Source organism: Oncorhynchus clarkii, chromosome 28 (assembly GCF_045791955.1).
Source record: "Oncorhynchus clarkii lewisi isolate Uvic-CL-2024 chromosome 28, UVic_Ocla_1.0, whole genome shotgun sequence".
Taxonomy (NCBI): domain Eukaryota; kingdom Metazoa; phylum Chordata; class Actinopteri; order Salmoniformes; family Salmonidae; genus Oncorhynchus; species Oncorhynchus clarkii.
Window position 1 is genome coordinate 9,022,404 of NC_092174.1, and position 26,686 is coordinate 9,049,089.

At 39.9% G+C, this 26,686-nt stretch overlaps 1 protein-coding gene across 2 annotated transcripts in view; it reads right to left on the bottom strand.

Moving 5' to 3' along the window:
• Positions 1 to 23,533: 23,533 nt before the first annotated feature.
• LOC139386914 (potassium channel subfamily T member 2-like) overlaps positions 23,534 to 26,686 on the bottom strand; it is a 67,162-nt gene continuing 64,009 nt past the window's right edge. The window contains exon 30 of one of the 2 annotated variants that reach the window (XM_071132795.1): positions 23,534 to 26,326. In XM_071132795.1, the coding sequence (XP_070988896.1) occupies positions 26,212 to 26,326 (115 nt within the window). In that variant the 3' untranslated portion in view covers positions 23,534 to 26,211. The remainder of the gene's footprint in view (positions 26,327 to 26,686) is intronic. The other variant, XM_071132796.1, reaches the window with a different exon arrangement.

Below are 26,686 nucleotides of genomic sequence, written 5' to 3' on the forward strand. Positions count from 1 at the left end.
ACAAAACCGAAGTGTGGGTTAAACAGTTTACCCTTGTCCATGGACTGCTTTCAAGGTAAGAAAACAAAATATATATTTGTTATTTATTTAAAAAATGTCCCTTTTAAAGTGGCAATCAGCAGTTGCTACATCCATTTTAAATTAAATGAATGATGTACCCAGTGATTATTGTAGAATATAACTGATAAATGCATCATGGGCTTAGTTCAACTTTCGTACCCCATCATAACCCAAAATGTAAGCTTTTTTTCCTCCAATGTTTGTAAACAAAGTAAATGTAAACAGGTACTATATAGCCTCAAAACATGGTTAGAACTATACTTTTATATCATGGATGGTCAGTTCTTGCATCCATAGCTCTTTCTATACATTTGAGAGCGGTTATATTTCTCCAGCCACATCCCTCAAGCTTTTTACCACGTTGTTATTGTTTCTACTGCTGATTGCCGCTTTAAGGATATTATCAATGATTTGATTTGGTGGGAAACTTGTCTATCATCACTGAGCTATTATCCGTGAGCTGTCACCTACTAAGAAAATTGCCTATTGCTTTGTATAAATAATGTTTTGTTGTTGCATTTAACTGCCGAAAATGCTGTTAAATGCAACAACAAAGCATTATTTACACAAAGCAATCTGTTATATGGTTTTTGAACACTATAATTTGTTCATTTGCATGAAAGTTGTACTTTTAGTTTATGGTTGACAACAGCTTGTTTGCTGTTAACCAATCAGCGTTTTGTAGAGTTCAAAGCATGTGAATGCATCCAACTCGTATTTACGACTTCACAAATGGTAAATAACACCTTTCCATTTGGTTGAACAGCATTAGCAAGACTTGAGTAGATTTTAAGGCAAGGAATTTGACAATCTTGTGGCTAGCCTTAACTGCAGGTAAACAACTACCAAAGGAGTGTGTTGGCATGGTCTCATGTTTTGATGAGATTACTCTTTTTTTGACCAGACACAAATATTTGGTATCTGCTTTTTGGCTATTCCTCTCTCTCTCCTTTAGAAACATCTACTTAAAACAGAAAAACATTAGAAGAGACCAGCTAGCTACTTCCTTTAAAGAGTCCCTTTGTGTGCTTATATAATGTTTTAAATATTCATGCTCTCCCGTTAGTTCCCGGACACAGTTTTAATAATGGGCTCCAAGTCTGATTTACGACTCAAATTAATGAATCTGCTAGCAGTGGGGAAAACATAAACGCTAATGCCTGGTGTCCCTTTAAGGAAAAGGAACAGGCAATCTATGTGCTGTGACCCAGAGAAGGTTACTGCAGTACCTTGTAATTGGCCCACAGAGAATTGCCCTTTTCTAGTCAGGATGGAGGGACAGTTTTCAAGGCACAATCTGGGATATGTGGGATATATTTTTTTTACTGGTCATTTCCATGAATATCCATTGCTTCTTGAAGAATATAGGTTAATGCCTCATGAGTTTAGAACGGTCTCTTACCCTATCATACACCAAAATACAAGGTACTTCATCAATTAGTTCCATTACTCCATTGATTAGCTCCATCTATGCATTTGAGAGTGGTTACAATTCCCCAACCCAATTCCTCAGCTTTATCCCTAACCAAGTGGTGGGGCTGTCATGTCTGGGCTGAAACACAAAGTAAGAACTGTGTCTTTAAAACTACTGTGTTTGTTGATTCTGTGTCTTATCTCTCTGAATTAAGATTTATGCATGCATATTGTTGGCAGCTATTCTCATTGGTAGACACCCTACTGCTAAGTCTGCTGTATGACACATAGGAAATGTTCATCAGATCAATTTAACACTTGCAAGTATAAAGCATTACATTCATCTCCTGTGGTTGTTATCAAGGTTGAGCGTTTCAGCTGACATCTGATGTAAGTTTCAGTCCAAGAAGGCAGGAAAATCATTGAGATACAGCTGAGAATGTCTATCAATGACAACAGTCACCCGAGCGCTACGCTCAGTACAAGTGACTCTATAGTTACATCATCAATCTTCATCACAATTATCTTGAGTGTATTTCTGCAGCATCTATTAGACATGGTTGTGGTTACACACAATCACATACAGTTGCTGGAGAATTAAAAAAAATCCCCATTAATCCATTTACAAGGCTGATTCAGCAGGATCACCGCCCATTTCCTACTTGGACAAGCCTCCTCTGCATAGTGATATTTCATTATGGGAAAAATGATTGGCTCCCCTATTCCTCTCACACTGTCACCTTGTTTCAATAGTGTGATTGTGAACACTTGTAGTGTGACAAATCCCCCTGGCTTGGGTACATCAAAACTATGATGAATATCAAACACATGACCAGACAGATAGTTTCAGGACCGTTTTCCCTCCACAATTGATTGGACAGCTTTGAGCCAGGAACGCTCGTTGAGGTGGGTGATGGGAGCAATCTAATGTAGTCATACAGAGGATGACATATAGAGGAGTCGCCATGTCATCTCATTTGTATCACATGCGATGGACAGAAATGAAATCTTCCCAGAGTAGTAGTTGTAGTGTAGCAAATCAAAGTTTATTGGTTGAGTGCACAGTTCAGCAGATGTTATTAGCGGGTGCAGCGAAATGCTTATGTTACTAGGTCCTAACAATGCAGTAAAATGTCAAACAGGTGCAAAACTAATACATTTAAAAAATGAAAAACAAGAACGTATCCAATTAACAACTCAAATAGCATTGTAACAGTAATCCAAATGCAATGTCATGTCATGATTAAATTATATGACATGCTATTTTGTCAAAACGATTACCTAACGTTTAATTGATTATGTTATTGAATTAAAACAGGCAACAATTAAACCATTAATAACATGGGGCACCAAGCAAGCAATAATTGATATAGAGCGGTTATCTCCCGAATCCACTCTCTTAAAGATCTGAAGATCTTTTATATCAATAGCAGTCAAGGATTAATCGTCACCTCGATCGGTCTCATTCTGATTGTCGTAGGTACTTGGTTATCTGCACAAACCCTAGCTAATAAGTTTAATCAGCATTACACACATTATTTATTTACTAAATGCCTAAATAATCACACAGAATTACATATATAAAAACACACACCGGATAGATCACACATTGATTACTAATCATGTCATGAAAAGACCCCAGTGGGCTAACGCGATATGATGGCTGGTTACACAAAGGGGGTTGGGCTTGAATGAAAGAGCGGGAAGACTGAGGGACAAAGGGATTGGGTCTATCAGACCTTGAGAAGCTACTCTACCATAAATAGAATCTTATGCATTCTACTAACTGCCCAATCGGAAAAGGAAAATGCAAGATATATATATATATATTTACTCTGAGCTGCGCTTCGATAGATGGATGAGAGCTGGAAGACTGGTTTACCCAGCAGAGATCGCCATTGTCCTTTGAAGAATCTTTCTGGTTGTAGTGTTGTAGAACGGATACGTTAAAGTACCCTGTCGTTCTTCTGAGATTGTCAGTCCTTTTCTAGGCCACGTACGTTTATAGCTGCAGCTGATAACTCGACGTCTAGGAGGTGTCACTTCTTTAGTGAATAATTGTTCAAAGTTCATACCAAGTTGCTATAATCAACTCACACTTTATTCTGGATGGTCTAGTCGAAATTCATCTCAAAGTTGAAATTAGCCCTTTTTGTTTCAAATATTTTTTATTAAACACACACAAGAAATGTGTATAGGTATACAAGACGGGTATACAATTCTTATCTAAACATAAAAGAGCATACAGGAAAACAAGACCCAGAGTTCTGGGTGCAAAACAAATAATACAAAACGCGACATACAAAACAAGGACATGTAGAAAGAAAGAGGGTAGATGTCCCCCCCCCCCACTTATTCCCCCCTATTCCCCCCTATCCCCCCAACTGCTCGGGTGGCAGGGCCAGCACATACTGCCCAAAGGTAGATTAAAATATTACAATTGAGAGTGCGTTAATAAGTACAAATTCACAGCGCCGACTCGTCCAAGTAGGAGAGGAAAGGCTGCCAGATTTGATCAAATGTTGAAAATGTATTGTTCAGAATATATCTAATTCTTTCTAAGTGTACAGTGTTTGCCAATTCACTGAGCCATAATTTGGTAGAGGGCGCTTCCCTCCTTTTCCAAAACAACAAGATTAGTTTTTTTGCCGAAATGAGACTGTAAGAGATTAGTTGTTTTGGGGGGTTGGTTAATCCGTTTAGGGACTCAGATACTCCCAGGATTATCAGAAGCGGGTCTGGATCTATTGAAGTCTCCAAAACTTCAGAGAGGATCCCAAAAATTCCACACCAATAACCATGCAAGCTAGAGCATAGGGCAAAGCAGTGGAGTAGTGTACCCTGCGCAGCCTGACATTTATCACATGTAGGGGATGTCTCAGGAAATATCCTATGCAGTTTAGTTTTGGAATAGTGTAATCTGTGTAATACCTTGAATTGTATGAGACGATGTCTGGAATTAATGGAGCATGTGTGGATATACTCCAAGCTCTCTTCCCAGTCTGCCACCGAGATGTCAGTCCCTAGTTCTTCCTCCCATTTTGCCTTGATGGCATCTGTAGAAGCTGTGCTAACAGATTGAAAAGCATCATATAGACGGGATATCAGTTTATCTGAGGTGGGGCATATTTTTATGCATCTGTCAAACATGGAAGGTTTAGCATTCCCAAATGTTGGGAGGTGTTTTCTAACGTAGTCTCTAATTTGTAGGTATCTGAAAAAATTACTTCTGGGAAGATTATAAATTTCCCTCAGCAACTCAAAGGAAGCAAAGGTCCCTTCTATGTATAAATCCCCTATGGTACTAATCCCCAACTCTCCCCATCGCTCAAAGGTGTTATCAAGGTTAGAGGGGGCAAAGGAAGGATTCCTGGCGACAGGGAGCATGAATGACATTGGTCTAAACTCAAAGTGGATTTTAATTTGCTTCCAGATTCGGACTGTGCTATGTATAATAGGATTGTTACAATAAAGTGACATCTCCAGATTGACAGGCGACAAAATCACAGCGCCAATGGAGAAGGGGTGACACTCCTCACGCTCCATACTAAGCCAGCTGGATGACGGAAGTGCGTCATCCAGCAGAAACGTAACAATGCGGAGGTTAGCGGCCCAGTAATAAAATATACAATTTGGGAGAGACAATCCTCCTTCCATCTTGGATTTACAGAGGTGTTTTTTTACCTATCCTGTGTGTTTTATAATCCCAGGTGAAAGGATTGATAATTGAGTCCAGTTGTTTATGAAAGGATTTAGGTATGAATACTGGGATGTTCTGATATAGGTAGAGCAGTTGTGGGAGGAAGACCATTTTAATGGCATTAATTCTTCCGAGCAGAGAAATTGGGAGAGTCTCTCCAAAATAGTATGTTTGCCTTGAGTTTTTGTATCAGAGAGGGGAAATTCTCTTTAAATAGTAAGGAGTATTGTTTGGTAACTACAATTCCTAGGTAGGTACATTTTTCTGAAGATGGGCATTAATTCACTCTTGTTCCAATTTATTCTGTATCCCGAGAAGGTACCAAACCAATTGATCACATCAAGACTAGCTGGGATACTAGCCTGGATATCTGTTACATAGAGGAGGATGTCATCTGTGTATAGGGAAATCTTATTTAGAGTATCTTTAGTATTATAGCCGTGTATTGCTGCATGAGATCTAATCGTCTGAGCGAGCGGTTCGATAATTAGGGCGAAGAAGAGCATAGGCGACAGCGCACAACCCTGCCTTGTCCCCATGCAAAGGTTAAATCGGGGCGACAATGATTGGTTAGTGAGTATTCTGGCACAGGGGGATCCAATTTAGTGAGTATTCTGGCACAAAGCTGGATCCAATTTATGAACCCATCTCCAATATTACATTTCTGTAGGACCTTGAATAGATAGGGCCACTCAACTTGGTCAAAGGCCTTTTCGGCGTCAAGAGATATGACGGCAAGGTCCACGTTGGGTAACCTCTGAGAATACATAATATTGAAGAGGTGCCTGAGATTGAAGAATGAGTTTCTGTTAGGAATAAAGCCGGTCTGATCCGAATGGACCAATTTGCCAATTAAAGTGCTAAGCCTGTTAGCCAGAGTTTTTGCTCAAATCTTTTGGTCTGTATTAAGGAGAGATATTGGTCTGTATGACCCTACCTCTTCTGGATCTTTACCCTTCTTATGTATAACTGTAATGAACGCTTCGTCCCAAAGTAGAAGGGAGAGCTCCATCCTCATTGGCCTGAACCAACATTTTGTGCAGGTAGGGAGAGAGCATGTTGCTGAATGTTTTATAGAATTCGCCAGGGTATCCATCTGGACCCGAGGTCTTGCCACTCTTTAGAGATTTAATTGTTTCTCGAATTTCATCAAGAGATATTTCCTTATTCAGGAAGTTAGAATCTTCCTGGTTCAGGGCAGGAAGATTACAGTCCTCCAAAAATGTTTGCATAATTAAGGGGTTAGGATCCGCTTTAGATGTATATAGAGTCTCATAAAACTGCCGGAATCTATCATTGATGTCTTTGGGGGAAGAGAGTAATTCCCCAGATGCAGATTTAACTTTGTGAATCATTCGGTCACTCACATTTTTTAGAAGTTGTCTGGCGAGCAATATGTGTGGTTTGTCACCAAACTCAAAATATTTTGCTTGGCATAAGAGAAAAGATTTAGCAATTTTAGCTGAGAGAATCTTATTATATGTTTCTCCATAGATGGATGGCTAGCATTCTCCCTATCCAGTAAGTGAATTTGTCCCTCCAGTTCTTCCAGTTTTCCTCTGTTTTGCCTACTCCTGGCAGCCTGAAAGGAGAAGATACAGCCTCTCAGATAAGCCTTCAGTGTTTCCCACAATAATGCTGGGGAAGTCTCTGTGTTGTCGTTGGTATCAAAGAAAAATTGAATTTGGTCTTTAAGATATTCACAGAATGTTGGTTCTGTGAGGAGCTGAGGATTCAACCTCCAGACCCTCTCGTTTGGTACAATGTCACCCAATCTCAGGGAGAAGGTGAGTGGACTGTGGTCCGAGATTATAATATCATGATACCTCACATTACAGGTATAGGGGAGTAGTCTAGCATCCAACAAAAAGTAGTCAATTCGAGTGTAAACATTGTGAACATGAGAGTAAAAGGAGTATTCCCTACCCGTAGGGTTAGCGATCCTCCATATATCAAATAAGTTAGAATTTTTTATGTAGGTATTCAAGAATTCGCTTGAATAGGAGGTAGGGGTTCGCCGGGTAGAGGATGTATCCAAATATTGGTCTAGCACACAGTTAAGGTCCCCTTCAATGACCAGGTTAGTATGGGAGATATCTGGAATCAGGGCAAGGACTCTTTTGAAAAAAGAGGGGTTATCAATGTTTGGCCCATAGATATTTAGTAGAGTTACTGAGGTAGAGTGGATTTCTCCTATTACGATCACATACCGACCCTCTTTATCCGCAATAGTGGTTTTATGTAGAAAGATAATTCCTTTCCGTACCAGAATCGCTGTGCCTCTCGTTTTGGCAGAGAAGTTAAAGTGATACACTTGCCCCACCCACCTACACTTAAGTCTGTTATGAGAGTTATTCTTCAGATGGGTTTCTTGCAAAAATATAATGTCAGACGAGAGTGCTTTCAAGTGGGCTAGGACCTTGCCTCTCTTAACTTCTTCGATATAGGGGGCGCTCTTTTAATTTTTGGATAAAAAAACGTTCCTGTTTTAAACTAGATATTTTGTCACGAAAAGATGCTCGACTATGCATATAATTGACAGCTTTGGAAAGAAAACACTCTTGACGTTTCCAAATCTGCAAAGATATTATCTGTGAGTGCCACAGAACTGATGCTACAGGTGAAACCAAGATGAAATTTCAAACAGGAAATGCCCCAGATTTTGAATGCGCTTTGTTCCAATGTCTCCTTATATGGCTGCGAATGCGCAAGGAATGAGCCTACACTTTCTGTCGTTTCCCCAAGGTGTCTGCAGCATTGTGACGTATTTGTAGGCATATCATTGGAAGATTGACCATAAGAGACTACATTTACCAGGTGCTCCGCTTGGTGTCCTCCGTTGCAATTATTGCGTAATCTCCAGCTGCGTGTATTTTACCATTTGCTTCAGAGGAGAAACCAAACTGCCACGAATGACTTATCATCGAATAGATATGTGAAAAACACCTTGAGGATTGATTCTAAACAACGTTTGCCATGTTTCTGTTGATATTATGGAGTTAATTTTGAAAAAAGTTTGGCGTTGTAATGACTGAATTTTCGGGTTTTTTTCTTAGCCAAACATGATGCACAAAACGGAGCGATTTCTCCTACACAAATAATATTTTTGGAAAAACTGAACATTTGCTATCTAACTGAGAGTCTCCTCATTGAAAACATGCAAAGTTCTTCAAAGGTAAATTATTTTATTTGAATGCTTTTCTTGTTTTTGTGAAAACGTTGCCTGCTGAATGCTAGGCTTAATGCTATGCTAGCTATCAATACTCTTACACAAATGCTTGTGTAGCTATGGTTGAAAAGCATATTTTGAAAATCTGAGATGACAGTGTTAACAAAAGGCTAAGCTTGTGAGACAATATATTTATTTAATTTCATTTGCGATTTTCATGAATAGTTAATGTTGCGTTATGGTAATGAGCTTGAGGCTATAATTACGCTCCCGGATACGGGATTGCTCGACGCAACAGGTTAATTGGTTCGTTTAAACCCTTGACATTCCAGGAAGTGAATGTAAGTCCCGCCCTCCTCTCGTTTGTAGTTCCTATGGTGGCCTGCATAACACGTAACTTGATAAAAAGGTAAGAAAGCACACCAAACCATCACGATCAGCATATGTAGCACCTACACCCGAGCAGTATCCAACCCACTCCTCCCCCCTGCAAGCACCTTTACTTCCCACCCTGTTCCCCTAATTTCCCCAACACTTACCCCCCCCCCATCAACCCACATTTAACAGGCATGCACAAACAGGAGAGAAAAAAAAGGAAAAATACAAATAATAAACACATTGTCTGGCCGATGCCAAAGAAGCACGGCGCGACCTCGAACAAGAGGTAAAACAAAAATAAAATCCTAACTATACGTTCACCTCTCACTACCCTAGAACTTCTACTAACATAAGAACTGAGGAGGCTCCCGCGAATAAAGTGTTCAGTTAGCATCTAATAAACCTAAACAGAATAAGTTGCAACTTAAACATATTGCGCATTTAAGCGTCATCCTGGGTCAATCCCAGAGATAACCAAGATATAGCCTCAAGATTATATTGCTAAGCAATGCCGGTCAAAAAATAAACCATCCGCAACCGACATAGTCAGCCGTACCTTTACATACTGTGGGTCAGGAGATCGAAACAAGGATTTGCTAAATTAAACGTTCCCCCCAATAAAAAATATATATAAAAAAATATATATCTATATATATATATATACATACATACATACATACATATATATACATACATACATATACATACATATATACATACATACATACATACATACATACATACATACCCACACAAAAAAATCATATATAAAAATATATATTAAAAAAAATATGTATATACATCCATATGCACATATACACATACAAACATTCATACCCCAGAATAACAATCTACACTGATTTAAAATACACACATGCATAATACTAAAATGCTAAGAGAAAATACACCTACACCTACACAGACATAAGCACTACAGAGCGCTGGTGGGACTCTAGTCGGGAGAGAGGCCCACGGCTAGACAAAGGCAGAACGGCACAAAACATCAACTTGCTAACCAGGTGTCTGCGTCTGCCCCTTCCCAACCATCACCCCCAGTCCCCTGCAAGCAATAAATAAATGGTATGGTAGTAAGAATAATGCAAGGATTGTACAATAAATAACGATACAAAACAAAAATGGGGGAATATAAGTACATCCATCCGAAGGTGTCAGTGATCAAACCTGGAAGTAAAAATATACATCGCTCTGAGCACAGCCGGGATGAAAGTGAATTTAACGTTAAATGAGAGCTCTGACCGCCATCCATTGGTCGGCTCAGCGTCTTACATGTTCGGTAGCCCTTGTTGAGCCCGTTTAATACGGTTTCACCCAATATGGTATAGTATGGATTCGAGTCCATGAGCAGGCCCTAACACACAATGACAAGGCACTCTAACCTGTACGGGGGATTGGTGTATATCGATTTTGGTGTCCAGTTCAGCAATAGTGGCCTTAAGATCCTCAGCTATAGCAACACGTAGCTCCCCAAAGCCCGGGTAAGTTCTGTAAGTGTCACGTTGTTGCATGTGCCTCCCGCCACGTCTGTCTCGTTGTTTAGTGGGGAGTAGGCCTCCGCTGTGGATTTATTGTCCTTTGGTCGCTTATTACTCTGCATTTTCATATAAAAAGTTACAATCTTGTATTAGAAAGAAACGTTTGTTGTAAAAAGTGCCATAAAGTAGGTTAAATTAGATTATTTCGCAAAAAAGTTGCAGGAGCCTCTCACGCACAGCCGTTCACTCCAACATGCTAGCTCCGCCCCGAAATTAACTGTTTTAAACATATGGACACCAGTCCTCACGTCATCGGGAACTGAGTTTGACTTCCGTCAACGGGCTTTTGTACTGGGAGAGAAGGGTGTAATTCATAGTTCTCAACCAATGTCGGTTCACTTGGGCGTGGCCACTGAGTGGGCCCACGTTTTACTATGAAACAATTATCTTATTTAGGAGATAATTTAATCTTTTCACAAATAGTTTCATAGTTAAACATTTAAATTTCACAACAATTCCATGTGAATCTGATAACTAGAATGTGTAGACTTTCCAAGATACAGTTTATGGCCGGGGTAGGCCGTGATTGTAAAATAAGAATTTATTCTTAACTGACTTGGCTAGTTAAATAAAGGTTAAATAAAATAAAAAGGTATTGGGGCAGTGACACATTTTTTGTTGTGGCTCTGTATTCCAGATTATAAATGATACAATAAATCAAATCAAGGCCTCCCGGGTGGCGCAGTGGTCTAGCTAGCAGTGCTAGCTGTGCCACCAGAGATTCTGGGCTCGAGCCCAGGCTCTTTCGCAGCCATGGTGGTATCATGGTAGCATCCGTTATCATAGTAGCATCCACATTAATGTAGAAGTAAACAAAAGTGACTCCAAAATGACACAATACATTATTTACCATACATTTCTATTGAGCACAAAATGATCAGAAACACAACAAAAACCAACAGCAAATGCATCCATCAAATGTGTAGTCACAAGCTTGATGTAATCATTGCTTGCTATGAATATGGGTCCAAATACTTAACATTTTACTACTTTAATACACATTTAGCTTGCAGAGAACAGCGGAACAATAATTTTTATTTAATTACCACAGTGAATTATTATTATGTTTGTTTAATGTAAGGAATGTGTTGGGGATGAGTAAGGGATGTGTTGCCAATTGGCGATTTGACACGAAAATAACATTTCCTTCCTTCCTTCCTATTGTCCCAATAATTTTGGTCCCCTAAATGGAGAGACTATGTGCAAAAAGTGCTGTAATTTCTAAACAGTTTACCCGATATGGATGAAAATACCCTCAAATTAAAGCTGACTGTCTGCACTTTAACCTCATAGTCATTGAATAATTTTTAATCTTTAAGTGCTAGAGTACAGAGCCAAAACAACAACAAATGTCACTGTCCCAGTACATTTGGAGCTTGCTGTATAAGTAAATATGTGGTGTGTATAAACAGTGTAACTAAAATGCAATGTTAAGTAGTAGAAATATTAGAAAGAGCTGTGTCGAGAATGTTATTGTAATGGTGAGAGGTTATTATGTCTTGGGGGTATGATATTTGTGCGTCTGTAACTTTCTCAATCATCATTATTCAAGTGCTGAAATGCTTTCTCTCCCCTTCCTTCACACTTGTATCTTTCCCTTCCCTTCCCCAGATAGGTTGCGTATTAAATGGCACCCTATTCCCTATATAGTGCATTACTTGACCATAGGGCTCTGGTCAAAAGTAATGCACTATGTAAGGAATAGGGTGCCATTTGGGAGGCATAACTTTCAGCTTTGATAGGAATGTACATCTCTGCAGTGTCACCCTCAGGTCCATTTCGGGGTTAATTGGATGCGCTTGCTCCAAATCCGTAGCTTTAGTGTTTCAGTCAGAGGAAGTATTTGTTCTGCAGGTGCTGCTGTGCTTATGTCCTTCCCCCAGGCAGGGAGGCAGATATTCAGGCAGACAGGCTGTTCCCATGACCCCTCCCCTGGTTCCCAGGCCCCAGGGCTCCAGACAGAGCTAGGAGGATTCACCGTGCTGACCTCCTTCACACCACAGCCTGGCTCACTGGAAATCTCAGACACAGCATTCATCAGACCCAGAAGTGTTCTGTTCCTTTTTCATTTGGCTGTGTTTGAAAAGTGGATCATCTATTTGTCAACTTCACTTCACTTCCTCGATTGCTTCACCGATTGCTTTCAAAATAGAAACGGACAATATTCATATAATTACCTGAGCTAACCACTTTCTCTCCTGGACTTTACTATTTGGAAAACGTGCGACACGATGTATCAAAAGGATGGGGGTATCGTCGGGAAATCATAGACACAGGACAAAAAACATTTGACCCATGTGTTTATGTGTTTTGGTACAAACCAACATTTCCGCCTTGTGTTTAATATTCAAGAAAACGTCAATCATGAATAAGTAATGTCACCCATATTTTGGTAAGCCATGCTGGAAGTTGATAGGAGATTGTAAGGGGGGCAGTACAGTTTTTTATATTTGACATTCAATTAATTACATGAAGTCCCACCAAAACATTTGGATTCCATGGACTTTTGGTCTCTCATTATACAATTGTTTATGTGCCATAATACAGTCAATATTTGATGGATAAAAATAAAACAAAGTTGAGTATCTTAGTCCAATATGCAGATGTTACATTTATCAGAACTGCATTTTTGACCTTTTATCAAAGGACAAACACGTCAGCAGTAGAATCAACACATGAAATGAGACTGAAATGTCGGAAAGTCTTTTGGATCCTTGTCAAGATTTATAACCAGGTAATCCAGGTTGTTTTTGAAGATGTTCATTATGGTAGATATTAGAAGAGTGTGTGTGCGCGTCCGTACATTGCTTGTGAAAGAGACAGGGACAGAGATGGAGGGAGGGAGAGGAATGATTTGTAGTGCAGATGAAAATACTCCCCTTATGACTGTGTATATGCAGTTCTGCTGTGAGATTGTTGGAATAGATTGGGAGATTTAGACTTACACAAACGACCAAATCCAATTCCTCAACTTTTCAATGACGTTTGCTTGGCAGCAATATCTCCATGAATGTGAGGAGAACATGATGAACTTTTGATCAATTGACTCAGCTGTGATACCCTCAAGGTAAACTCATCTTGTGTGAGGGAAGTTATCAGTTTCAGAAATCTGAGTCACACCCCAGCTATCAGATAACGTTCTGAGAACCATATACTTCTTTAAGCTTGGTTGTCCGGCATACAACCTTCCCAAAACTTTCTGGGAATGGTGCAGGATAGTTGCTTGGCTTTGGAATGTTCTCAGCACATTTAAAGAACTTGACCAAATTTTTTTTATTTTATTACAGAAAATTTCCAGGAAGTTCAAACACGATTACATTTAACTTCAATTTTGTTCATGTCCTAGGAATGTTCTCCGACTGGTTTGACATTGGGAATATTCTCAAATAGTTCAGAGGAAGTTAAGAAACAACATTCTTCTCTCGGAATTTCAGTACTTCAGCATACAATGAGTGTACAAAGGTCACATGTTCTTTCCATGACGTAGACTAACCAGGTGAATCCAGGTGAAAGCTATGATCTCTTATTGATGTCGCTTGTTAAATCCACTTCAATCAGTGTAGATGGCGGTGAGGAGATGACGGGGATGGGCAAGACAAAATATTTAAGTGCCTTTGAACGGTGTGTGGTAGTAGGTGCCAGGCGCACTGGGTTGTGTCAAGAACTGCAACTCAATTATCAGGAAGGTGTCCTTAATGTTTTGAAAACTCAGTGTAGTTTCCTACAGGTTTCCTCATGGTTCTATTTAAAGTCATGTTCTCAAATTGCTCTGAGAACATTAAGAAAACTTTCCATAAAAACCCCAAGAAAACTTTAACTTCAGAGAATGTTGTTTAAAAACACAGTTTTCCGCATCAACCAGACTTGCTTTATCCTCTATCTTTTAAAGTGTGTTCAGGTGTGTTGGCTGCCCCCACTAATTGGCCACGCCTGATCTTAATAATTGCTTGTTTCCTTTGAAATGGGCTCTGTTTGAATAGACTAAAATGAACAGCTTTGAATGCATAAAAAAAACATGGGATGCTAGCTCCATGTTGATGGAGGCTGAAATGACATTTGAGATTTTTTGTACTTTTGTACTATTAGTTTTTTTTTTTTTTACTTGATGAAAATGTGTATTTTCTTTAGTTTATCATACTACTATCTTCAACATTTTAATGAATTGTAATCGCTTTAAAATTGACACATCAATAACTTCAAAGCTCACTACTTTACACAATTCCAAAGCCCATTTCAAAGAGAATGTTACAAACTGGACTATATTTAGTAACTTACTTTGAAGAGATGGTGTTTGGGTCTAAATAGGTGTTTGGTAGTCTAAGTTCTGTGTATTTGCCTTTAACTGCCATTTCCCGAAAGTCAGACTCTTCCCACATGCCAGCAATTTTTTCTCAGCTTCAGAAGCATTTGCATTCACCAAATGTTGTGTGGTTATCCTTAGATATATTATCCAGACTTGCCCAGAGGGAATTGTTTATATGTTCTCCATTTTTTAAATTCTAGATAACATATTCTCTCTGTAAAAATTGGGCAAAAATGCATTTTACATACATGTCTTTTTTTGTGTTTTACAGATAGGAAGATGAAAAAAGTATTTATCCAGTATTTATTTTGGAGCTGCAGGTAGCCTAATGGTTAGAGCTGACAAGGAACAAAACTGTCGTTCTGCACCTGAACAAGGCAGTTAATCCATTGTTCGCTTTTAGGCTGTCATTGTAAATAATAATTTGTTCTTGCTAAGTTAAATCAATAAAAAATACACTATCTACTCTGGTCCTGGAGTGTCTTAATTAAATGAAACCAAAATATTTTGACTGACTTCATCCAGGGTCCAGAAAAATGCATTTGCAAGATCTGGAAATATGTACAAATATGTACTTAAATGAGATATTAAAGATCAGTCGAGCAGTGAATTTCAAAGACAAAGGAAGATGTTTAATGACTCGCAAAGAAGGGCACCTATCCCTTTGAGCATGGTGAAGTAATTAATTACACTTTGGATGGTGTATCAAATCACCCAGTCACTAAATGGATACATGCATCTTTCCTAACTCACTTGCTGTAGAGGAAGGAAACTGCTCAGGGATTTCACCATGAGGCCCACGGTATCTTTAAAACAGTTAGAGTTGAATGGCTGTGATAGGACAAAATTGAGGATGGATCAACTACATTGTAGTTACTCCACAATACTAATCTAAATGACAGAGTAAAAATAAGGAAGCCTGAACACAATGCAAATACTCTAAAAAATGTATACGGTTTGCATAAAGGCACTAAAGTAAAACTGCAAAAATGAAATGTAGCAAAGAAATATACTTTACGTCCTGAATATAAAGCTGTTTGGGGCAAATCTAATTTAACATCACTGAGTACCACTCTTCATATTTTCAAGCATAGTGGTGGCTGCATCATGTTATTGGTATTTAACTAGGCAAGTGAGTTAAGAACAAATTCTTATTTTCAATGACGGCCTAGGAACAGTGGGTTAACTTAACTGCCTTGTTCAGGGGCAGAACAACAGATTTTTACCTTGTCGGCTCGGGGATTCAATTTTGCAACCTTTCAGTTACTAGTCCAACACTCTTACCACCTGGCGCCCTGTATGCTTGGCATCGCGAAAGACTAGGGAGTGTTTTTTAGGATAAAAATAAATGGAATAGAGCTAAGCACAGGCAAAATCCTAGAGGATTGAAAATATATATAATAAATGATCAACCCTGCAAGCGATACAAGACTATTATTATGGTGGGAGATTGTCACTTATAGCTCAAAAGCCCGAAAAGGACAACATGTCACGACTGTGCTTTATAACAGACTTCAATCATCGTTCAAACTAAATCAAAAGTGCAATCCTGAAATGCTGGACATTCACAAACAGTATCGATGCTCTAGTCTCTGGCGGAAAATTCCGCTCTGTTTTCATACAGACAGGCACACACAATCAGGGACACGCTGGTTCATTCTTTCCAAGACGGAAGATGACAAGTGCCTGGATTAGGATCTGCGTCACATCCTGTTGTAGATCATGAACCTGCAGGAGCGAGTCACTGTTTGATGTTTGCAGAGAATGGCAGGGTGTTGTCCTGGGTCACACCAAGGTTCTTTGCACTCTGGGAGGGGGACACCTTGGAGTTGTCAACTGTGATGGAAAGGTCTTTGAGTGGACAGGCCTTACCCGGGAGGAAGAGCAGTTCCGTCTTGTCGAGCTTGACGGGGTGGGTTGACATCCAACCTGAGATATCTGCCAGGCACGCAGTGATGTGTGTCATCACTTTTGTGACTTTACTTTCATTCACCTGATTATTTATTAATCGAATCAACTATGTTTAAATTAAATTAATCAGGTAACAATGAACTCATTAGGAATGTGGTGCACCATGAGAGCAGTTGTTTAAAGAGTTACCATCTCCCGAAATAAACTCTAAAAGGTCTTTACCTATCACATCCATAAAACAGTCAACGTATTAATCATAACCTCTTTTCATATCATCATTCTGAACAGTCATAACCTCCTTGCATCTGCAAAAACCCCAGCCTTATGATTCAGTACTACACTAATTGGTTTAATTATTTATTTACTAGATAACTAGATGATAACACAGGATAAACATACACACTTAATACATCAGAAAAAGGTCCCTAGCAGACTGACAACATACGGCGGCTTATTACAAAGAAGATTGAGAGGGAGAGAGGGAGGGAGACACTTATCATTGATACATTTTAGGAACAACTCTGACAGTAAATCATATACATTGCACACAAACCGCCACCCGTTTGGAGTAAGAAATCATTAATTTATTTACGTTTTAATGCCTTTGTTCGCGGGTTTATCACTGTTGGAACCAGGCCTTCTTAGGAAGGGTGTTGGGTCTTTCCGCGGCATGCTTGAAAGGCTCTGATTGTCCAAAAATGCCCGTCCCCGTCTCCTACTGTTGTTCACTCTGGAAGATGCTCCTTGGAAGATAAGCTAACCAGAGAGTAGTAGAATATGGTGACTTGAGAAGAGTAGTGGAATAGGATGGTTTGAAGAGTAGTAGAATGGTCCCACTTAAATTCGCTTTTCTATATACTTTGCTTAGGACCGCTAATCAGCCGTACCAGTGATTGTCCGGGAGGTGACGTTCTTGTCTCTACCTCGTGTTGAGATTTCAGAGTTCAAACCACTTTGTACGTGAGCTGCAGCTACACGTCTCTCTGGTCTAAATGTTAATTTCTTTACCTTTTATGCACTCTGGTCAAAAGGGACGGTTCCGTCAGGCTAACACGCTCTCTGACCTCACTCGGGGCGTGGCTACTTACTGTGCAAAGTTTATAGAAAACAAATGATCTCTGATGGCTCCTAAAATCACATCCCTATCTTAACAAAAATACTTGCATCATTGTCCATATTTCATGCACAATGTAGAGGATGGAGATTTCATACATGTAGTGTATATATATACTTTTAACGTTACAATATTTCCTTTATAACATTTTAATGACATCTCAAAATAACAACCAATATGACAATATTATTCTCTAGATCGCCTCTAGACCATTTCCCACGTTCTATGTTAGAAATCTTGTTCCAGTATTCGATTTAGAACGTGTTAAGAGCTTCGGTGAACAAAGACACATTCATGTGTGAATTTGGAGAGGGAGACCCTGGATCTCCTCTCCTTTAATTTACAACAGAGCATGAGGTGTCAACCCCCCACCAGCTCCCTCCTCCCCCCTCTGTGGGTGAGTGGGTGGTTACTGTCATCTATTGCCAAGCTGATCTGACCCATTCGGCTCCTCACAGGACAGTCATGACACCATCAGGGTGTCAGAAGGCGGGAAGGAGAAAAGTAGTTGAGGGTCAGAACAACAGAACATAAATTTTACTGTGGTCCCTTGTTATTCTTCTTGAACTCATGCACAAACTCAAGCAACTGGTGATCGAATTCCTCCCTGAGTTTTGGCGATAGTTCATCCATGAAATCAGCTATAAGTGACAGGGCCCCGTGGAGATGATGTGAATAAGTTCCATATTCTACATGTCAGACACTTGTTCTATAATATATTTAAATCTGAATGTTTTGTTCACATTATGCGTTACATCCTTATTCTAAAATGGATTAAACTGTTTTTCACTAAGAAAAAAATGCTTTTTTTTGGGGGGGGGGATTTATTACAAATAAAGAACGGAAATATCCCATTTACATAAGTATTTAGACCCTTTACTCAGTACTTTGTTGAAGCACCTTTGGCAGCGATTACAGCCTCGAGTCTTCTTGGGTATGAAGCTACAAGCTTGGCACACCTGTATTTGGGGAGTTTCTCCCATTCTTCTCTGCAGATACTCTTAAGCTCTGTCAGGTTGGATGTGGAGCATCGCTGCAAAGCTATTTTCAGAGATGTTGGATTGGGTTCAAGTCCAGGCTCTGGCTGGGCCACTCAAGGACATTCAGAGACTTGTCCCGAAGCCACTCCTGCGTTGGCTTGGCTGTGTGCTTAGGGTCGTTGTCCTGTTGGAAGGTGAACCTTCGCCCCAGTCTGAGGTCCTGAGCGCTATGGAGCATGGTTTCATCAAGGATATCTCTATACTTTGCTCTGTTCATATTTCCCTCAATCCTGACTAGTCTCCCAGTCCCTGCCACTGAAAAACATCCCCACGGCATGAAGCTGCCACCACCATGCTTCACCGTAGAGATGGTGCCAGGTTTCTTACAAATGTGATGCTTGGCATTCAGGCCAAATAGTTCAATCTTGGTTTCATCAGACCAGAGAATCTTCTTTCTCAGTCCTTTAGGTGCCTCTTGGCAAAATCCAAGCGGTCTGTCATTTGCCTTTTACTGAGGAGTGGTTTCTGTCTGGCCACTCTACCATAAAGGACTGATTGGTGGAGTGCTGCAAAGATGGTTGTCCTTCTGGAAGGTTCTCCCATATTCACAGAGGAACTCTGGAGCTCCACAGAGGAACTCCAAGTCCCTTCTCCCCCGATTGCTCAGTTTGGCCGGGCGGCCAGCTCCAGGAAGAGTCTTGGTGGTTCCAATCTTCTTCAATTTAAGAATGATGGAAATCATTCCTGTCTTGGAGCTCTATTGATAATTCCTGCTCTAACATGCACTGTCAACTGTGGGACCTTATATAGACAGGTGTGCCTTTCAAAATCATGTCCAATTAATTGAATTTACCACAGGTGGACTCCAATGAAGTTGTAGAAAAATCTCAAGGATGATCGATGGAAACAGGATGCACCTGAGCTCAATTTCGAGTCTCATAGCAAAGGGTCTGAATACTTATGCAAACAAGGTATCTGTTTTTTATTTTTAGTAAATTTGCTCAAATTTAAAAAAGAGAACTGTTAAACTGTCACTTTATTTTTATGGGTTATTGTGTGTGGATTGATGAGGATTTTTTTTATTTTAGAATAAGGCTAAAGTAACAAAATGTGGAAAAAGTCAAGCGGTCTGAATACTTTTCGAATGCACTGTATATGAGCACCAATATGGTTTTATTATGTATGCAAATCGGAGTGGGTCTAGGGTTTCTACGATAATGGTGTTGATGTGAGCCATGACCAGCCTATTCAAAGCATTTCATGGCTACAGACGTGAGTGCTACGGGTCGGTAGTATTTTAGGCTGGTTACCTTAGTGTTCTTGGGCACAGGGACTATGGTCGTCTGCTTGAAACATGTTGGTATTACAGACTCAGGCAGGGAGAGGTTTAAAAAAATGAAGACTTGTCGGTTGGTCAGCGGATGCTCGGAGTACACGTCCTGAATAATCCGTCTGGCACGATGGCCTTGTGAACGCTGCTGACCTGTTTAAAGGTTTTACTCACATCTGCTGCGAAGAATGTGATCACAGTCGTCCAGAACAGCTTATGCTCTCATGCTTACTCACAATATTTCTTATTCTTAACAGTGATTACAATAAAGGTTAATATTTTTTTACATTTAAAGTTTATTTGTTTATCTGAACCATTCCGAACATTTTGCCATGCCTGAGTTGGCTTCATTGATTAGTGAATTGAAATTATTGAGTGATAAAACAAGTTGGTATCATCAGCAATATGTATAGGAAGTACAGTAGAGGACACATCAGCAAGGTCATCCATATAGATTTCGATTAACAAAGGTTCAAGGATTGTAATGTAAACATATTGTATGATTACTTAAGGAAAATAGTTCATTTCCACATTTTTTTTACATTAGCTAGCATGCCCAATTTGAAAACGCTAGCTCGAACATCCCTGACCTAAGTATCGTAGCTGACTTGGCCTATTCAAGATAACATGCTACAGATCACTGAAATCAGGCTGGTTTAGACACCGAATAATTACCTAGCTAGTTAGTAATGTTGTCACACCCTGATCTCCTTCACCTGTCCTTGTTATTGTCTCCACCCCCTCCAGGTGTCGCTTGTTATCCCCAGCGTATTTATCCCTGTGTTTCCTGTCTCTTTGTGCCAGTTCGTCTTGTATGTTCCAAGTCAACCAGCGTCCTTTCCCGTACCTCTGCCTTTGCCATTCTCCTTTTTCTAGTCCTCCCAGTTTTGACCCTTGCCTGTGTCTCGACTCTGTACCCGCCTGCCTGACCATTCTGCCTGCCTTGACCTCGAGCCTGTCTGTTTTGACCTTTTTTCCTGTCCACGACCATTCTCTTGCCTACTTCTTTTGGATTATTAAACAACTCCAACCATCTGCCTCCTGTGTCTGCATCTGGGTCTCGCCTTGTATCATGATACATGTCGTAGTATAAAGTTGTAATTTACAATCTACAAGTAGCCGTACACCAGAGCTAACGTTCATAAGAGGTTCACACTTTTCTTCCGATGTTGTTTGGATCAGTGAGTAAGCCTATCATCTGGCCAAAATTACATGAAAAGTGATCAAAATATATTAACAGTATTGCAGTAATTTCAGCAGTTAAGAATTATTTTGATTTTAGATAGCAAAGCAATCGACATCCCATCCTAAACTTGTTGGAAGCAAGAGGCATCCTGCTGTCATTCGTTAGCCATGTCATTTTGAGCTGTATCCCATTTATTGCTAGCTCTGGCCACTCACCTTAACTCATCTTAAAGATGCAAAAGAATTGGGTAGATGTAGATTAATTGTCTACCAATACAGTTACAACAATCCACTACTTTTAATCTTTGAGGGGGGTGAACGAGTGCACAGGTGAGAAGGGGTGCATGCACATGCCCACTGTCTTCCCATTTTCTAATTAGTCAACAATCATTGAAGCTGACAGCTGACTGTCACTATATTGATTATTTTAAAATAATGTTATGCCTTTAATGCAAACAATATCAACAGATTCTGCTCTAAAAAAATATTCAATTTGGTGACACTTTTTTTTTTAAACAATCAAGCTGAGTGTTGTTTTTTATTTTTTATCTCATGCCCAAATGGAATTAGACAATTTACTCATCTAAAATACATTTGCAAGGCTAGCCATCCCCTCTAATTACTTGGCTCCATCTGCCCCTCTGTTTAAGAAACTCAATATCCAATTATGCACCTTAATTTACAAATACACATACCTCCCAGACATCCTACCCAAACCCTTCAATCGATTCTTCCAAATCCATGCATACAACACAAGACACTCCGATAACCTTCACCCTCCCCACTGCCGCACCACACATTGTCACCTCTCTATCAGATACAGAGGTTCCATACTCTGGAATTGATATCTTCACATTGCCAAAACATCATCATCGTTGTACATCGTTTTTGCAGGGTGTGATTTTCATATAAAAACTCTTGGGTTTCCAAACTCACCTGCACACTGTTTTTACCTTGTTTTTATCTGTACTGTTTTGTCTTTCACTTATCTTCTTTGGTGTGAATAAATAAAACCTATAAAACAGGTGTAGACGATTAAAAGAGTCATTGTGATCTGATTGTGATCTTCCTGACCACCTCGGGAGGTAGTCAGGCACGCATTGTGTCTGGATATCTTACAAGTATAGACAGATCTGGACAGTGAAACCATTTCTATCGTTATCTCGCCTTCTAAAGTGATTGAGAGGTGGCACCATTGACTTACGGCATCAATATGCGTCTTAAAATATTCTTTAAGAACACCTATCAAATTATTTGCATATAGGAAATCTGGTCACAATACGAACACAGTGGATGGATATGAGACACATTTTAATCCCATGTGTAGACATATTTCTGAGAAGGTGGGCAAAATCAGAATGTGGACAAGATCAGGGCAAATGACGCATGTTAACGGCAGGTATAAACAAGTATTTTTTTGTGCTCATTGTGTCAATTCAAAGTAGGCAACAATGTCACCTCGATGAACACTGTGATAGTAACCAATGGTGTAACCTTTACTAGGTACAGTACATGGAGGACCTGTCCCCCCCAAAAAATTTTGAAATACATTTGTCTATTGATATATTATCATGGAAAGACATGATTTTAGTACAACTATGTATGTGCATGATTATATTGGATAAAACAGCCATTGAAAAGCAATCACCACTGATATCAGTATTCATCCCTTATACTGTACATAAAACACATTTCACAAAGTGTGTGAAAATGTGTCTTAAAAATGTGCCTTCACACGACAGTTGGTCTCTGTAGTCTGCTCTCTCTCTCCTTCTCCCCCTCCCACCTCTCCCCCCGTCTCACACCATTGTAGGTAAAGAAGTACCCTTGGGTCTCAGATCTAAACGTTCTCTCTTTCCTTCTCCATCTCTCTTCCCGTCTCTCTCTCTCTCTCTCCCCTTTTCTCTATCCCCCTTCTCTCTCCCCAGGCAGGTAAATAAATGCCATTGAGTCTTAGATCTAAACTACCATCACTGTCAGCGCACAGGCCTTGATGTTTGTTTCCCCGATGACTCTTCTTCTTCCCTCGCTCTTACAAGATTCCCATGGCTACAATTAAGGCTTGAATTTGCATATTGAAGTGGCACGCGAGCAGCAAGCGCCGCCCTCATAAGCAGAGATGAGGTTGTTGTTTTTTTATTTACGAGACCACAACGACTGAGATTACGTGAAGGGATCGTTTGCTGTGGCTCAGGAGACCACCACTTGAAGAGGCGTTGACACCTCAGCGGTGAAAGACATCAGCCGAAGACATTAGCAACTTTTTAATGTGACTGTAAGCTCCCCGATAGTCCACTACCTTATGTGTCCCCTGCTGTTTCCCGGTATGTATGCATTTTAGCAGCTCTTCATTAAGGACCTGTCCTTTTAAAAAAAAGGCTGTTTCTTTTTGAAGATGATGTTTCTGGAATGAGATGAGTGGTGCTGATGAGACGTGTTTTGATTCATTCTTTATTAACTAATTAAAGGAAAATATGAAAGAGTGTTAAGGAAGCAGAGTGAAGCGGAATAGATCCAAATCTTGACAAAAAAAACATTGGATTACTTTCCCCAATATTATTTTATGCTGATTTTCACTGATCTTCCTTTGAGTGAATTCAGACTTAGATGTTCTAGCATTGGCAGAGGCAGCTGTGGAGCGCCAATGAGGTGGAGTATGTGGGCTATTGCTGCAAATCAAAGAACAGCTATGTGTCTTGTTCTCGGCACAGTTCTAAATCTCCCTTGGGAGGCTCACTGATGTTGGGTGTGTTGTTGTGTGAATCTCAAATGGTGGGTGTGTAATAGGACAAAAAAAATGAAAACAGCATAACAAAAGATGATTATTTGGTGTTCTAGATAATGAATTACAGAGGATGCTATTGGTCCTAGGAAGGATGCAACAGTTTCCCGATTGTATTTGTCGATGAGAGATGACATATCACAAGCCATTGCCAAGGACTGCTTCTGTCACCTAGAATTCCAATTTGCAACTTCATATACAGTCTGTGTTTGGACAGTTGTGATTTTATCACACCAACTAAGCTGTACATTACTGTCTAATAAATGTGAGTCCTACTTTAGATACCTCTCCCGGGGGCATTGTGAAGCTGTCAGTCTGCCATCTCCCTCCCTCAGGGATTTTCTACTGTCTTCCTCTGAGCTCTTAAGCCTAATGCCACACACACACACACACACAAGCGTGCCTGCACATGCACAGATAGACACGTGTGCTCTCTCTCTCACATCCACCACCCACCCACTCCAATACAGAGAGCTTTATCTCCAGTACTCCATGCCTTTGGCACCGCCCACATCACAGACCCAGGAGATACCGGAGTCCAAAAAACACTCCTCACCTGCAGACTAGAATAACTAAAAGACAGTATATATATATATATATATATTCACAGAAAATGAGTTGTTTCTATGGCCACTCTGTAGGCCTACTTTTGAATACTATTATGCTATTATGTGTTCCGTCATCGTGATAATCGTGTTGAGTAATGTGCACTGTCCCTGTCAAAAAAAGAAAGATATATTTAATGCAAAGCGTGGTGCACTATACAGCCGATAATGCGCCTTTTAAAGGCATTATCCCCGCATTTCCCCCATCGTACTATTGCGTTCATGGTAAACACTGTGCATTTTGGCTCAACCATAATTTCCTTTAAAAGTATGTTAGTGCGCTGTGCACCAACATGCCTTGCATTAAATCCCAGTCTAAATAAACTTAAAAGCTAATGAAGAAAAGAGTTCCCCCACAAGTTCAGAAATCTATTTGCATTCAAAGTGTGCAAAGATAATGAGAGTAAACATTCCATTATTTATGACAGTCAATATGAATGACAACAAACATTCAACAGATGAGTATAGTACAATGCATGATTCACATGACTATACAAATGAGTAAATAAACAGTAAATATGATATCATGAGGTATAGAGAGCAATAGTAATAGAGCAATGTGGCGTCTTTTTGTAGGCACTAACTCTGCCATGGCTCGTTGGGCAAAGCCTATGGGGAAATGAATGTTTTTTTTGTATTGATAAACTGCTAAAATAACGTCTGTGGTAAACAGAGATCTTATAAGTTTTGTTCTGGAACACAATGTAAATAAGATCTCCTAAGCCTGTGTTAACCTCAGACTTTTTTCCCGACGTTTATCTCGAAACCCCCATTAATTTCCGCCATAGCAATGGTTGAACGAACCAGAGGTTACTCATTTCTGGGTTTTTTTAGGACTACAAGCTGGCGAGCTCTATACTGTAAACTATGAGGACAGATTTTTGCATAGCAACCCAAACAGTTCAGTCACCACCCCTCAAACATGCAAACAAATACCACAATTTACATTTGAGTTATTTAGCAGATGCTCTTATCCAGAGCGACATACAGCTAGTGCATTCATCTTAAGCTAGATATGTGTGATTTCCCCACCTCTCAGTCATACTAAGTACATTCTTTCTCAATAAAGTAGCTATCAGCAAAGTCAGTGCTATTTGGATGGGGGGGGGAGGGGATCAAGTGTGAGGGTTATTTCATGAAAGGCAACCAATATTTGGGGTGAGGGGTGAAGTGGGGGTGTGAATGCTGTGGGATTATACCATACCAAAATACTATTTGACGAGATAGGGTTTCAGACATATTTGGAAGATGAGCAGGGACTCTGCTCTCCTAGAAGAGTTTTGACCATGGAGTGTCTTTAAAACCATTGAGTTCCTTAAACTGAGTTTATCCTCTGGAAAGGCCACATTGTGAAAGAGAGAGATACAGTTTAAGACACACGTACATCTATGTTAATTGAAAAGTAGATAAAGTATGGGGATGATACATTCCAAGATTATATTGATTTGCACCACCCCATGCTCTGCGCAATGCAATATGAATTGTAGCACATAACATAATTATGGCATTAAAGGGATGGTTCACTTTGTTGAGGTTTTAGCTCATTTTTCGATGTTGTCATTTCATCCTAACCGTTTTACATTAGTTGGTTATTTAGCTAGTTTTATTATTATTATTTTCTAATTTAACGTCCAGAATCTCCCGGCAAGATGTAGCAGTGCAAAAAAAATGAATGATCCCTTTAACCACCCAATACTACTGTAAAGGCAGGTTGTGTGTAGGTATGGATCAAAAAGAAGACTCTGTCTTGGTGTGCTCCCCAAGACAGGTGTTGCTTCCCAGACTCTCCCTGCTGTCACCAGCCTTAGGGACATACCCCACGGGATCTGAACGGATGATATACCTGTAAAATAGGATGGAGAATTCCTCTCACTCGGAGTGGTTTGATATTTCCAAACATTTGTTTATCCACAAAATAAGATGGAAATGGGAGTAATATCGAGTAGGAGACATTCTTGATTTTTTTTCGACTTTTATGATCTGGTTTAAGCTCTGACACACCATTAGAACATTGAACAGAGTGTCGGCAGTCAAACTCCTTGGAAGACCTTGGAAGTCGTCAGCCACTAAGCCTTGTTAAAATAAACCAGAAGGTGGCAGTAGCGTTGTTTAGCAATGCATATCCGTGCGTATTGCTTAATGTCTAGCTTCCAAGCTATCTGCGCTAATGTTTCTAGAAAGCCCTTATTGATACTAGCCAGAT